This window comes from Solanum lycopersicum, chromosome 8 (assembly GCF_036512215.1).
Source record: "Solanum lycopersicum chromosome 8, SLM_r2.1".
In the NCBI taxonomy this organism is placed as follows: domain Eukaryota; kingdom Viridiplantae; phylum Streptophyta; class Magnoliopsida; order Solanales; family Solanaceae; genus Solanum; species Solanum lycopersicum.
The window spans coordinates 2,649,075-2,664,730 of record NC_090807.1 but is presented as its reverse complement, the minus strand read 5'-3'; the positions used below and the strand labels follow the sequence as shown (position 1 = coordinate 2,664,730).

The following is a 15,656-nucleotide window of genomic DNA, read 5'->3' as shown; positions in this document are numbered from 1 at the left end:
AATCACCTCAGTTATCACAATTATACAAATTCAGTAAAAAACACAATCACACATAATAAATCAAATCAATAATATATTAGTCAATGCCCATATATTTTGACATTCTCGAATTACAATTCACATTCTATAATAATAAAAGTTTTCATTATAACACCGATACTCGTACCAATTCCATATGTTAAATTATCGTTTGAGTCATCACAATTCCATATGTCGTTAATTTGTCATGTTATCGCAGATATATTACATCTAATCATATGTTAAAAAAGTATTTAAATGATTAAAATTTAAACAAAGTTAAAATGTTTAATAAATATCAATTTTAATTAAGATGTTTAACTGAATTATGCGAAGTATTTATTTTTTGGACGGAATTTACAGGTAATCATTACTTACGTAGCAGATAGAGACATTTTTCTCATATGTATTATTATTAGAAAAATAATATATACTTGTAGTGGTCCCTCCACTCCTAAAGAGTATATATATTTTCAACATTGTGGAATTTAACAGAAATTAATATATTATTATGAGAAATATAATAATATATATGACCTTTTTCATAATCTTATATTGGTCCTCTCTTGTTATTATAAATATATAGCTAGAGTTACTCGTGATTTTCAATTCATTTCATTAGTAAACCTACTTCTCTAGCTTGCTATTACTGTATTTTCCATCTTAATTATGGATATTATTATTACATTCTTTTTGTCATCATTGGCCCTTATTCTTAACTTATTGCAACTCAAATACAATGGGACCAACATGTTTCAACAACATCCTACAATAGCTGGAATCGCGGTTATTTCTTTGATTATATATTGTATCATGCTTTGGATGGAGTTGAAGTACGCGGTGTATTATGAAAATTACCTTGGTTCTCATTCATTTATTGTGAATTTGATGGGATGCCTCTCTATGGTGAGCACCATATCCCTCTTGTTACCAACCTACGTTACACCATTCGTGTTCATCGTTGGTCTTATCATTCCTATAACGAAAGCATTGCATTGGATTTTCACTAAGATTGACGAGCATTTTGGAGATACCGAGTTTTGGAGGAGAAGTATCGATCCAACTTTGTGTTATATGAGGAGGAAGATGAATATATCAAGAAGAAACTTACTTCCTTTCTAATGTATTATAATATGAAAAACAAAAATTTTCTTGTTTTTAGGGTTTCATTGGGTGTTTAATTTTGCTGTTTTGTTTGTTGTATTTAGGGTTTAAAAAGGTTTTGATAGGTTGTATATGTGTTTATGTAACTTTCCCAAATTGGTATAATATAATGTGAATATATTAAAGCTTTATTAGAGCATTAAAAAAAAAGTTGATCGAAATTTATCTTCTAAATCCAAAGCTATTATCAGTTTGAGTAGCTAGTGATTAATTAGTGGATTGTTCTTGATATGTGTGTCAATTTAATATATATATATATATATAACTTTCCTAATTGGCATAATATATTGTTTTTAATGAATTGGTACAATCTCTTGTTTGATATGTGTATATTTAAATTAATTGTTGGTACGTTGTTGAACTTTTGGATTTAAAGGGATATGTTAGATGGTAAAGTTAGGTACTTTTTCGATTTAAAAAATAAATGACATAATTTGACTTGGAATAGAGTTTTTAAAAAAAGAAAAAAGATTTTTTAACGTTATGGTTTTAAATTAAAGTTATATCAAATGTATCACAATGTCCTTTAATTTTGTGGTCTTAAACATGTCACGTGGAAAATTAAAGTTAAAGTGTTGCAAAAAAAAATCATTCTATTTTAAACAGATTGAAAAGGAAATACTAGTTTTTTCTAGTATATGGGTCAAATCTCATTATTTGAAATCTTTTGAAAATTAAAATTATACCCCAAACTTATCATTTATAAAAACACCTTCTATAATAGTTGTTTGCGTTATATTACATAATTTTTTACATGAACACCAAAATAGTAATGAAATATATAAGCAAAATGATATACGAAATAATTAAATAACATATTTTGAACACTTTTAACATAATAAATTATTATTTTTAAACACCTTTTGTTAAATTTCTGGCTCCGCCACCGTAAAAACGTTCCACTTTTGCTTTTCACATTCATTTAAGCTGTCCCGGAACAAGGACGCGTTAACAAATTTATACTACTAATTAATAAATATAGAGAGAATAAGTATTTTAATTTTAACATCATCCTAAAATGTAGTACTACTTTGTAATAATTAATGCACATTGAGTGTAGGACTATTTGCGTTGATTTTGGATTCGAATATAACTTTTGATTTGAATTTTGAACATTGAATTTGCCGTAAGAAATTTATCAGGAAAATACATAAGTATTTTCTAATTTATGCCCGAAATTTTAGAGATACATTTATACTATGCTAAGGTCCTATTATCCTCTAAACTTATTTTATAAGTAATTTTCTATTCCTTTTCGACGTACGTGTCAGTAGCTTGGAAAAAATTTAATTAGCATTGGACCCACAAGATAATGTCACGTAGGACGAAAATGAGTAGAAAATTATTAATAAAATAAATTCAGGAGGGTAATAGAACCTTTGTATAGTATAAATGTGTGTCTGAGATTTCGAATATAGATTGAGGGAGTTGAGGAATACTTGTGCATTATCTCAAATTTATTTACTATGCATATATTATTAATTTAAAAATAATAATATAAATGAATTAGAAATTTTAATAAATATTTCATAGTTAAAACTTAATAAATAAATACTATAAAAGGAGTATTTATTTATTGTCTTTGAATTCAATAATAACTATTTCCTTCAATTGAATTATTCCACAGATGCACATGCCATTTTTAATTAAGAGAAAAAACAAGAAATTCGATGCTATGTAACTTTAACTATATATTCCTTTCAACCAAAAAAAAATAAAAATAGAGAGAGCAAAAAGGTCACAATATTATAGTAAGCACTACAATATTTTATAACTTTTCTATATTCGGTGAAAAATAAATTCTTTAAAAAATTCGTAAACTTTGATGGTTGATATTTCAAATTAATGAGGATCGACACATATCAATTATATTATTTTTATGACTTTTATAATTATGAGTTAATGTCTATCATATTTAAAGTATTTTGAATTTTAATAGTCGTTCTTAAAATATTTCCAAATTGAATTTATAAATAAAGTTAAGATTTTATGAAACATAAAAATGAGACCATTATTCTCTCAGTAGTTATAGAATAAGTATTATGTCTAATATGATCGTGAAAGAATAATAAATATAGTATATTATAAAGGTTTTGCAAACTAAATAAAGTGCATGAATATAAAAATGAGACCTTTTGATTAAGGTATCTCTAATCTTTATCCTATTTTCAGATTTCTTTTCTAATTTTATTTTTGTTTAAATCTTAAAAAAATGTTGTTTGTATTTTTCAGTTTCAGTTATGATTTACTCTCCAATGGCTGAATCCAAGAGGCTTACTAGAGGTATTCATCTTAATCAACCAATTTCTGGTGATTTTTCATCCTTTAATTTATTTATTACTTAACAAATAGTGTATAATGTATGATCCGCTGCTAAAATGAGGGAAGAAAGAGGGTAAGAACATTTAGAAGACTCATTGGTGTGCAAAACCTTCCTCAAATTCAGAACGCAAATGTAAAATCTTTGTCTACTCGTGAGGATCTTGAAAAAGATGACGAAGATCGCGAACAATTTTCTATTAGTTTGTTTTGTATTTATAGTTCTTTTTTAGAATTTGGTATGCTTTCTTAATTTGTATTCAAATCACTATGTATACTATCAATATTTGTATTTATTAAAAATTTCTATGGTTTATGAATCTTGTATTTGTCCCTAATTTGTATTCATCTAAATGTATGTCAACTAGTTATGTATTTTATTTATAAGAAGAACAATTTTCTATTAGTTTATTTGTATTCGAATACAAACACAAATAATAGACATATTAGAATGAATACGACTTAGAAAAGGAAACAAGATTTTGAAAAGAAAAATAAATACACAGTGAAAAATATATACGAATACAAATGTATTTCTTAAATAGCTACATTTTATTTGACATACATATTGGAATGAATACAAACTAATAAAGGTATGTCAACTGAATTTGATATTTTTTTCTAATTTGTATTTATTCTAAATATATTTCAACTAGTTATGTATTTTATTTAAGAATGAGTACACCAAATATTCAATTATTTCTTTTCAATTTTATATTTCATTCACTTTTTCATCATACTAATTTTTTGTATTTTATATATTATTATACAAAATTCTAAATAAAAACTAGAATAAATAGAAATACAAATAAAATACATATTGAAATGAATACATATAGGATTTTTGAAGAAAAAAAAACTATATAGGAAAAAATATATAAAAATACAAATATATTTCTTAAATGACTATATAGATAAATTCGGTATACCTATTGGAATGAATACAAACTAATAAAAAACTATAATAATTATAAGAATATATTGTGGAATGAATATAATTTTAAAAAGGTAAAAATTCTGGAGAAAAACAAAATTTAAATTTTATTTGAAAATATGAGAAAATTAAGGATGCTTGCCTTTTTTTGAAATATTCACCCCTTAATTTTCTCCTTTTTGTTATTAAATAATTATATCCTTTAAATAAAAATAAATAATAAAAACATACATAACAAACTAAAATGACATTTTTACTAAATATTGAAGTTGTTGCTAATAAGTCCTCTTAAATGCTAAAATATTGACATTTTGAAAAATTTCCCTCAAAAGGGTATTCTCACAATTTTTATTTTTTTTAATATCGCTGCGAGTGCAGCAATATTAAAAAAAATTGAAATTAAAAATAAGGGAAAATGCACAAGTACCCCTTAATCTATGTCCGAAATTCCAGAGACACGCTTATACTATATTAAGGTCCTATTATCCCCCCTTGAACTTATTTTATAAGTAATGTTCTACCCATTTTCGACTTACGTGACACTAACTTGAAGAAAAAAAACCAATCATCGTTGAATCCACAAGATAAAAAAAGAATCTCTAATAATTAATAGTGAAATAAAAAATTGAGTTATCCTTGAGAATTGAGTACTAATAAAAAGAGTATTTCTTTAATACAACGATATAGTAAAAAAAGTTATATATACTAATATTATCACATCAAACGGCCGGTATTTTAAAGTTTGGTTTAAGATATTTTTCACTAATATAAATCGATGATCATGACATGGTCAACTTCAACTTATAAATATTCATATATTAATAAATAATTATGGCTTTGACTTTTTAAAAAAATATTTTAATAATATCATACTAATGTTTTATACAGACACGGAGAAGTTCAAGAGAAAAAATAAATAATTTTCTTTGTTAATAAATCACCTCAGAAGAACAATTTACGTCAAGATAGAGTAGTCAAAGTTTCAACATCTAAATAATTAATTACTATTTATATATTTATTAGTATTATATAATTACATATATATATATATATATATATATATATATATATATATATATATATATATACACACTTTGGTACTGTACTCTATACTTCGATATTTTTATTTTTATTATAGACGTCATAGTAATTATTAAAAAAAATCTAAAATGCATATCAAATACAAAAATATTCATATTATTACGGTGTTAAAATTTCAATTTTAATACAATTTGATATTTTTCAAATCATGTTCACCCCTAATTATTATTGGAGAAATTTTCCTTTTTCGCTAAACTAGAATGACAATTATTTTGAAATAGAAAAATAGTTATTCATTTCTTGTTTTAAGTGTACATTTTTTTATTCATATTTTTATATTTGAATATAAGCAAATAAATTAATAATATTATCCTAAAAACAATTATATATTATCTAAACAAATATTATGAGAGGCGGGAACAAGTTAAGGGTGATGGGGTGGGGCCTATAATATGAAGTAAAAAAAAGTGTGACGATACAGAAAACACAATTAATATGAAAAATCTCAAGAGTCCAATAAGCATGAGATGCGAATATTTCTAATTAGTTGAATACAATTTTACCCCTACCGAAGTAAAGAGAAGAATAGGGAACTCGCTCGCTTCGAAATTCCTTTCATACAGAACACCTTTTTTGGGAAGATTGATGTACGCCTAGGTCAAGATAGGTAGTTAATGTGTGACTTCCCCCCCTAACTGGGGCAAGGGTTAAGCATCCGATTTAACAATGAATACTAAATGAAAGAGACAAATCCATTTTCTCACCTGCCTACGATTAATTGGACCCCAACTATTTGTCAATAGTAATATTAATACTACGAGATAACATTTTCATCGATAAAAAAAACATACTTGAAGTTGAAGGACTATTAGTACTACACATAATATTACATTAGGGACAAATTTGAATAAAGAACCATCTTGGGATATATTTTTTTCTTGTCAAACAAACAAATTTAGAATATGAAAACACACATTGCTTTGGTGAAAACTTAAACCTAAAATACCCCAAAAAGAGCTTTTATGGACTTAGATCTCTACTGACTTTCTGAATTTTCTTTTGCACATCTACCAACCTAGGGACAACTTCAAACATCAGGGATTCGAGATAAAATGTCTAAAGTTTCATACGATTGAACTAAACTTCAGTCATATGTGATCGAAATAAAAATAAAAATAATCGAATTTCAACCATATGTGCCAAAACTTCAAGTAGAAATGCCTGCAACAAAATCAGTTCATCTGTTTACCTCCCCCCAAATTGTTTTAGGCATCTTACCCCAACACAGCCACACACCATAATAGGAACAGATAGTCCCAAAAATATATATTTCATCCCCTGCTCAGGCATAAACAAGCTAGGCACATTGGAAAAACACTAGTTGCAACAGAAACTAATCACAGCATAAGGAAATCGATAAAGACAATTCTGCGGTTTTCATACCAGAAAAACCCATTCCAGCTACGATGGGAAGTTTCGAATACATTATACAATTGACCACTTTCCATGTTTCTATACCAAACTATGCCACCATTGAGAAACAGTCATAACCCTGCAGAGCCTGCTTACTGTTACTCTATATCTATAATTAACATTTAAGTTGCATGTCGATCCAAAAAGGGCTTGATGTCACGATGAACAATCTACAGAATTTTGTGAAGATGGAGAAAAGCTCAAATATCTGTCAAGATCAATGATGACACAACAACAACATACGCTAGAAAGAAGAAAATTGCAATCTGAATGAAGAACTTGGGATTGTCCCTCATGTTTGGAGATGTTACCGCCCTGCAACAGTGAAACAGTGACATTGTCAATTTGGTAGGCAGAAAGTAGCCTAGTAATTTAACAAGTTTTTGTCTGCAAGAAGAAATACCTAGCAATGCGTTGTGAAAGCCGGTGAAAAGGCATGCTTTGAATAAACACAATACCAGGCCCCGTTAGGACAGCTGTCACCAGATTATCATTCTGCAATCGTACAAATATTATTAGGACGTAGGAACATTCACCTCAGAAACCAAATAACAAATGAAAACAGCAGATGCAAGTCCGATTAGTTCCTTGAAGCAGACAACAACTTATATTTTCATAGATAACCAACATTCACAAGTCAGATTAGTTCAATCATTAGTAATAAAGAGAACTCAAGTAATTTTACTGTAACCAGCTACAAAAGTTCCGAACTCTGCGTACTAATGGAAGGAAGTACAAGAAACTTGCAGGTAATCTGATCTTTTATAAAGGAAAAAATAGGTAGAAATGATATCTGGCTTTAATTTCCTTTTGTTTTTAGGTGAGAACAATAGCATCAGGGATAACTTGCCCATCTCAACCAACCTCTCCATTCTCCACCAGTACAGGTGTCAACTCTGTTCATCAATACCATCTAACTTATTTTGCCTCTACAGAGATTTGACCCCTGACTTCTCATTGTCTAACTTCCTTTTTAAGTTGAATACTACTTTTGTTATGAACAAAGATAATGCAAGACGAGTAACGAACACGAAACTCCAAAACATTGCTGCCCAGCAGAGGTATTACATTCACATACAATGAGATTTTTAATCATTAATTGATGAATATTATCCAGCAAAAAACAGATAGGATAATATTTTTGAAACATTAGGATTTTTTCTTTGATCAGTAAAAGATAATATTATAGATTGCTAGCATTAAGAAAATGCTGAGAAGTATGAACAGCTAGCAACAGTTACATATTTAGTAATCCGCTAAAGAAATCAAACATAGCTTCTACAGAAGTAAATGAAACCATGCAGCACCAAAAAGCTATGTTGCTCGGACTCTTCAAAAATGCCAACGAGTACGTGTTGGATTCGCCAAAAGTAGTGTATTTTGGAGAATCCGAGACGGGTGCTGCATCAAAAGAGGAGTCCGCGCAACTAAGCCAAAAAGAAAGTAAGGACATACATATGTATTTAACTACAAATACAGATTCATTAATTGTTGAATATTGCCCAGCAAGAAACAAGAAACAGGTGGGATGAATGGGGGGGGGGGGGGGTATCAAACAAAGCAGACATGTGAAAACATACCCCAAATACCACCCTTCGCATGGGTCCATTGTATTTCACTTGAACATTGACAGTTGATGATAATGCAACGACACTTGGCACATCAACAGCAAGTACCTCACCCACCTCAAGATTTTTCTGTACAACTGAGGAAGAAAAACACATTTTGTCAAAGAAAGGAATCAGAAAATAGAACTTATGATATTTTAAGACCTCTTAATCTTATATTCTTATATAACTTGAATAAAAAAGTAGTCCAAGCATTCTTCTTATTTAACCATCTGATTCCCCCAAGAATCCAGTACTAGCTTAGTGACTGAATCACATGAAGGCAAGATTGAATTTCCCAAAATAGAATCACATTCGTGTGGGATGACCAATAGTCAAAACAACAATAGGAACTACGCCTTAATTACAAACAAGTCGGGTCGGCTATATGAATCCACACTTCTCCATTTAAATTTATCTCGGGCAAACATTTTACAAATAAAATAATAGGTACTAGAAGTTATATATGTTTTTTGTGGGCGTTAAAATCTTTGGTAGGGCTAAAAGTGTGAATCCCGTGAATTTCTATAATTAATTCGGGTTAAATTCAAGCTGAAGGATGCAATTTAATCGAACTTGGGTCATGCAGGACCTGCGCAAGCATAACAAAGTCTTGAGAACGCTTGTATTTAACATTGATATAGCTTGGAATTGATATAAGTATTGGGATCAAATGAAGGAATCCATGTTATTAAGTTGTTGGGATCATTAATAAGTAATGATTGAAGTCACAATGAGGGAATGTATTAGTTAACAAAATGAAATGGAAAGTGAAACAAATTTGTAATCAATGTTTCTCTAAAGATATACAATTAGTAAACTAAGGAATATAGAGAAATGGAAACACCGCCTGCACGTGGACAACCAAAATTTGGCGTTGTGCAGATATCCATCAGAGGCAAAAATTATTTCTGGATATGTCTGTGTTTGTTGTGTGACGCACAAGGACTAATTTTTGCTAGAGAGTAAATCTATAATGGTAATCAGGGAGAGAGAAAAATGGACCAAAAATTATTTAAGCTTTGGGAGTTTTAGGAGCGTCTATGGTATTACATCCCCATTAAATGAGTTTCTTTGTGCATTTTATGGATGGCATTCAAGTATTAAATACTAGCCATAACACCAACACCAAGCCATCATTGAATTTTACATTCAACCTGGTAAATTCTTGACCTCTTGCTCCATTTTATTGAGGATAGGGGTATTATTGATGAGTTCTTTAGTTAGAAACACCAAGTATTTCATGGATTGAGCAAGACATAGAATTTATGATTTTTCACCATTATTAGGTTAAGCAAAGAAGACAATAGATAGTATCGACTTGGTGAAAATTAGTTAAATGCTATTCCTTCTAAAGCTGAACAGCTGAAAGCACAATTATTGAGTATGACATGAGAGATTTAGAGTTAAAACTCAAGAACCAACTTCTATGGTGAGAATATAGATTTTTACTAGACTTGAGAAGTCGGGCCTAAGTGTTGGACACTTAGTTGGCTTAGTTGGGGTAGTCGTGACGCGCCATTGATATATGTGTGTTTGTATATGTAGACTGGGAATCATTGGCATCGTTGGATCTTTTGGCATAAGATTTAGAAAGAGATTCGATGAATGTTGAAACTTACTACCTCTTGAAGCTTATCCAAATTTTCATATTGTTGAATTGATTTTCTGAAGTGATATAATGTGAATCCTAGCTTGTGGGGGAGTAGGTTGAGATTGCACATCGAACTACATGTGCCGGTTTAGGTATACATTCCAAGGTTTGTGGGATAAAGTCCCCTATTGAGAAGACAAATGATCATTGATTGATGTACTAAGGTTAAGTGTCGTACAACAATACACGTAGCCACCCAAACAAGTAGGTCAAATATTTATTACTAGGTTGATCACCCAGAGTTGTTGTTTCTATTTATGCAAGTGTCTGTATGGCACTCCCGATAAGTGATAAAATCTCACGTGATTATGATTAAGATTTTTTCTTATACATAACAAAGGAAACCCGCAGCCGCTACCCTTTGGGTGCATGTATGGTAATACCCTTGCTCCTATGCAGTAGCACGCAAACAATAAATGAAAGGTAACACGCGCTGAGCAAACCCCTTGCTTTCGCTATCACGGGGTTTTGAACTTGAGACCTCCAACATGGAAGTCCCAAGCCTAAACCACTGGGACCTCCCCGAAAGGTTATGATTAAGCTTTAATGCTAAGAAATGAGGATTTTCAGATGTATTTTACTTTGATATTTATTTCATTGTTTAAACTAAGAATTGATATAAATGTTTCTTTCTTATATCAATCAATATACATATCACTCGATTTCTTATCTTGTCTCACTTCTCGGGGAAACAGTTGTATGAGACATACTAGGCATGCGGAGCTTAGGACTTTTGGCCATTCAACTTATGATTTCAAGATTATGTGTATACCATCCTGAGCCATGTGGTTAGGAAAACTCCACCTCTTCCAAGAGGATAGTTTTGGTCAGACTCCATTTACTTCTTGTGGATCTTAGATTGTGATATTCTTTGAGTCGTCGAGGTCTGTCTTGGTTGACTAGCTTAATACTTGTCATAGAACTTCCATAGACGTTGGTAGTTCTTTTGGATCGTAATTATGATTGTTCATATGGAATGCATGCATGATAATTTATTACTTTTATGAATATTTCATTTCAAATGAAATGTGGTTTGATTTAATGGTTGTATTCATGCATGGGTTTCAATAATTAAAGGATTTGGATTTTCCAAAAAGCTTCCGCACTAATGAATCTAGGTGCATAAGTAGGGATTATTAGATGGGTTGGTTTGCTCGAGCCTAGTAAAGTCCAGGGTGCCTGTCACGTGGATTCGGGGTGTGACAGAAAGACTTCTAAAAGCATAGGACCTAAAGTAAACTGTAAACATACAAAATATGACTAAAACATATCCTAGCTTATTGGTATCACCGATATAGATCAAAATAAAATCTCTTTGAATGGTGTCAGATAATTCTACAGGTTATTGGACCCTCCACATTTTCTCCCTTTTCTCTCTCAAATGGCAGGGTGCTGGCTCAAACAAGCACATTAAAGACCAAAAATGAAAGTGAAAACCCATCATCTGTTCGTGGCATGCCATCTTTAATATATTTCCATATAACTCTAAGTTTATTGGTGAAGTGAGCTTCAAAATCATACCAGAACCACCCCCAACTACGAAAGCAAGCCCTTGGCCCGATATCTTCTGCCTTAAGAATCCCTAGAAATGTTACAAGCATATCAGTCAAAGGCTCAACCTGTTTGTAACAATTAACATCAGCAAGGCTGAAACTCATGCCCAGATATTTAACCAAGATTATTCGGTCATCTCACCTCTGCACTTGCCACGAGGTTACGTGGCCTTTGGTCAATGGTATTGCTGACTTTGACATCATTAATGGAGCAGAGGAATGCATCTGGCTACAAAATAATATCTTTAAGTCATATGTCAAGATAGAAAGCATACTTAGCCGGTGAGTACGTAAACAAACAGTGGGTGATGCTTTAAAGGAAGAGAACATATTCGCGAAATGCAAGTGAAGAAAGATAAAGAACGATATTTACCTGGCATAAGATTTCACCTCCGAACTTAGCTAAATCAATCTGTAGTAAAACTATGAATTAGAATAAAACAAACCACAATTAATCTAGTAATAGTATGTGTAAACAGAATCATATATGCTAACAATTGTATACTATGCCCCACAGCAAGAACAAAGAATATTTTATCCCCAATTTCTGGATTGCATACACACAAGCATGCACATACTACATATAGAAGATTGAATAACCAAACAAGATAAAGATATAGGTTGGATATGAACGAACCGGGAGGATTCTTGCCAGAGAAGGAGCAGCAATTCCAACAAACCCATCAGTTGTACCTGTATTGTGAAGAACTATGCTTGTCGTATTCTTTCCAAAAAGCCATTGCCAGACACCTGCTTCGTTTTCAGCGGCATAGACATTTTCCATCTGGATGGAACCAGACATATAGCACATGGACCCTGCAAAGCATTTGAAGATTCCCGTAAGTCAGTTAAGAATGAGTAGTAAATATCAAATTTAAAAATGATTTGTGGATATTTTGATTAATTTATACTAAATATCCTTGAGCAAAAATATATGACCTTATAAGATACAGTGCTCTACGTATAAAATGGCAAGTTGACATTTTTCTGAGGCAATATCTCTCCCCTCCTCCCCCACCCGCACCCCCAAAAGGCAGAGGAAAGAAAACGAAAGACTAAAAACAATAAAAAAACAGTTGTATACACCTGGCCAATTGTTAAGCATTCAAGACAAATCAGTAAATACAGCAAGCATTAGTGGAAAATGACCCAATTACTATGACGTGTAGATACAAGCACATTGACACAATAAACAGCAGCTTACCATTCGTTAAGGGTGAATGGTTCAATACGACAACCTTCTAGAAGCGAGCCTATTCCTTAAGTGACACATATTAGACCAACTTTTCGTGTCATGCAATGCTCGTCTTCTGTTGCATAAGGTGTGGAAACTGTGATATGTAACCTTCCATATTCAGACTTAGTAAATGTTTCTATCCCAAAAAGTAGTTAGCAACTATGAGTCATGAGTCAACAACTTCTACGTACTCCACATATACATGTACACCCTTGAGAGTTGAGGCAATATCAGCTCACTAGTTGGTTAAGTTGAAGACTTTACAACCAAACCAACACGCATTCTTTAATATCAGTATATCGGGCAAATGAGGAGATTTGACATCATGTTCACTGTAAGACTAAGTCAAGCAGTGAAGGTGTGCGCAAGCTGGCCCAAACACCTCGGTTAATTCTTTTTTAAAAAAAGGACTAAAGTTTGATAAGCAACAGGCTCCTTATAAAGAATATTTTGTTTTGATCAGGTAAAGTAATTTCATTAATAAAGGCATCCAGGGGATACAAAAGCAGTATACATAAGAATATGATTAGCAACATACCAGGTTTTGCAATAATTCTTTCTTGTGGCTTCAACATAATCTGAAACATATGTACAGAAAAGAGAAAGAAATATAATCAGATCAACTTAATAAGTTTCCCTCTTACCAAGAAGACAAACTACATCTGAGGTTACCTGAACGATCTGAGCTTCACCGCCCAGAATTTGAAAAGGTGTTACAGCATCTTGCGGACTCTACAGCACAAACATAATGCAATGGTCAGGATATAGCTTTGTGTAGACAGAGGAAGCGCGAATTGGTTCATTATTTATGTTATGGATCTTTAGCCTAACCCAAGAGGTGAGGATTGCTCAAACCGAACTCTTCCCTCACCCTCACACCCAGCGTAATCTGATGCATGTGCAATTTAATATGCGTGTCCAACATGGGAAAGGAGAATTTAGAAGGGTTTTGCACTATTAACATGATAATAAATGGACATTGGAGCTGACTCATCCTCTAACGCTAGCTCATGGGGGAGGAGTTCCCAAGACCATATAAGATGACCAATAACCCATTCCACTATCGATCTGAGACTTCTAACACTCTCCCTCACATCCAAACCTGGTAAACTGGAGTGTAGACAATATAATATAGGGGCCCAAAATCAATGAAAAAATAATTGAGATGGGCCTTACTCAGATACCATGATATAAAATGGACAATGACCGGATTCATCCCAAAATACTAGCTCACGCAGGAGGATTTCCCAAAATCATATAAGGTGATCAATTACTCATCCCACTACCGATCTGGGATTGCTAATAACTTATTTAATTCAGACCAAGTTACAACTTCGCCTTCTACAGTATTTATATCTCCTTTTTTACTGTGAGCGACAAAACCAAGCAGCATAACACATAGTTTCAAAATTTCAATGATGGACATTCAATGATTATAAGTAACTGGACAGGGGCAGAATAGCATATCCTTTAGTAGAAGATTTATGTGCTTGATCTTATTTTCACGGGATTCGGTTTCATAGTCATGAATGTTGAATATACTTAACTAGCAACTTTAGTCCTTCCTAACCTCTCAGCCACTGCTATTTAACTTCATTGCCCATTTTTAGCATCAATACATTCCCTCTCCACAATTTCCAATGTGGAAATTTAAGCTGCTAAATTTGTAAACAACTACCTGAACCTATAGCTCGCAAGTCAATAATTTCACTTTCCAATGATGATCCAGAACCTTAACAAGGGACAGTCCGTAAGTTGAGACAACTACTGTTGCAAATAAAATGAGATTCTATCAGGACACCCTCCAACAAATCAATCATCACTTAAGCCTCTCAAATCCCCTATATCCATTCTAATACATCCAACAAATATTAGCATTTCCCAAAAACTCTTCAAAACACCAAACACATAACTTCTCCCCACAATGTGATTTCCCAAGCTGTAAAGTTCCATTCTTTTAACCCTTCTCCCAACTAAAATTCTAAATTTTTTACACACATTGTCAATCCTGATTCTTACATAAACTCCCCCCACCCCACCCAACAGGTTTTACAAACTCGAGCTGAAACAATTCAATTAGTAAGCACACACACAAAAAAAAAAAACCTCATATACAAATTGATTTTGCACTCACCTAGACTAATTCCTCAGTATACACACGCACCTCGACTAACTCGACGTGATACAAATGAAAACAAATCACCAAGTATTTTCCTTTATCTATGCTGGAATTTAAACCTACCTCCAGCTACTCAAACCACTTCAATTGACCACTAAACCAAGCCATTGGGTTATAATAATTGATTTTAAAACATTCAAATTTATGAATTTCATACTGTTATCACCAAAAATATCAATCGGTGCACTGACACCAACACTCTATAACATCAAATCCTGGATCCATCATCGAAAAAAATACAATAAAATTGACAAAACATTCCAAAAATAACACAAAAAACTTACGAATACCTGATAAACAAAAGGTTGAAACGGCGTCGAGAAAAATGGGGCAGCCATAGATCGAACAAATTTCAGAATTTTCAGATCGCCGGAAGATCAGTTTTCCGATTAGGATTTTCTTTTTTTGTTTTTCTCTTTTTTTTTTGGTGTTAATTTTTTTTTGTATAAATATTTTTGGTTCGTTTTGGATTATACT

At 31.8% G+C, this 15,656-nt stretch overlaps 1 protein-coding gene across 1 annotated transcript; it reads right to left on the bottom strand.

Moving 5' to 3' along the window:
* Positions 1-6,893: 6,893 nt before the first annotated feature.
* Positions 6,894-15,656, bottom strand: LOC101263043 (uncharacterized). Its single transcript, XM_004244514.5, has 10 exons — positions 15,470-15,656; positions 13,673-13,732; positions 13,539-13,578; positions 12,401-12,579; positions 12,137-12,175; positions 11,906-11,992; positions 11,732-11,792; positions 8,530-8,654; positions 7,353-7,444; positions 6,894-7,264 (listed from the first exon to the last, which is right to left on the bottom strand). Exons 1-10 carry the CDS (start codon positions 15,515-15,517, stop codon positions 7,150-7,152), a joined length of 846 nt encoding a protein of 281 aa, XP_004244562.1. The 5' UTR covers positions 15,518-15,656; the 3' UTR covers positions 6,894-7,149.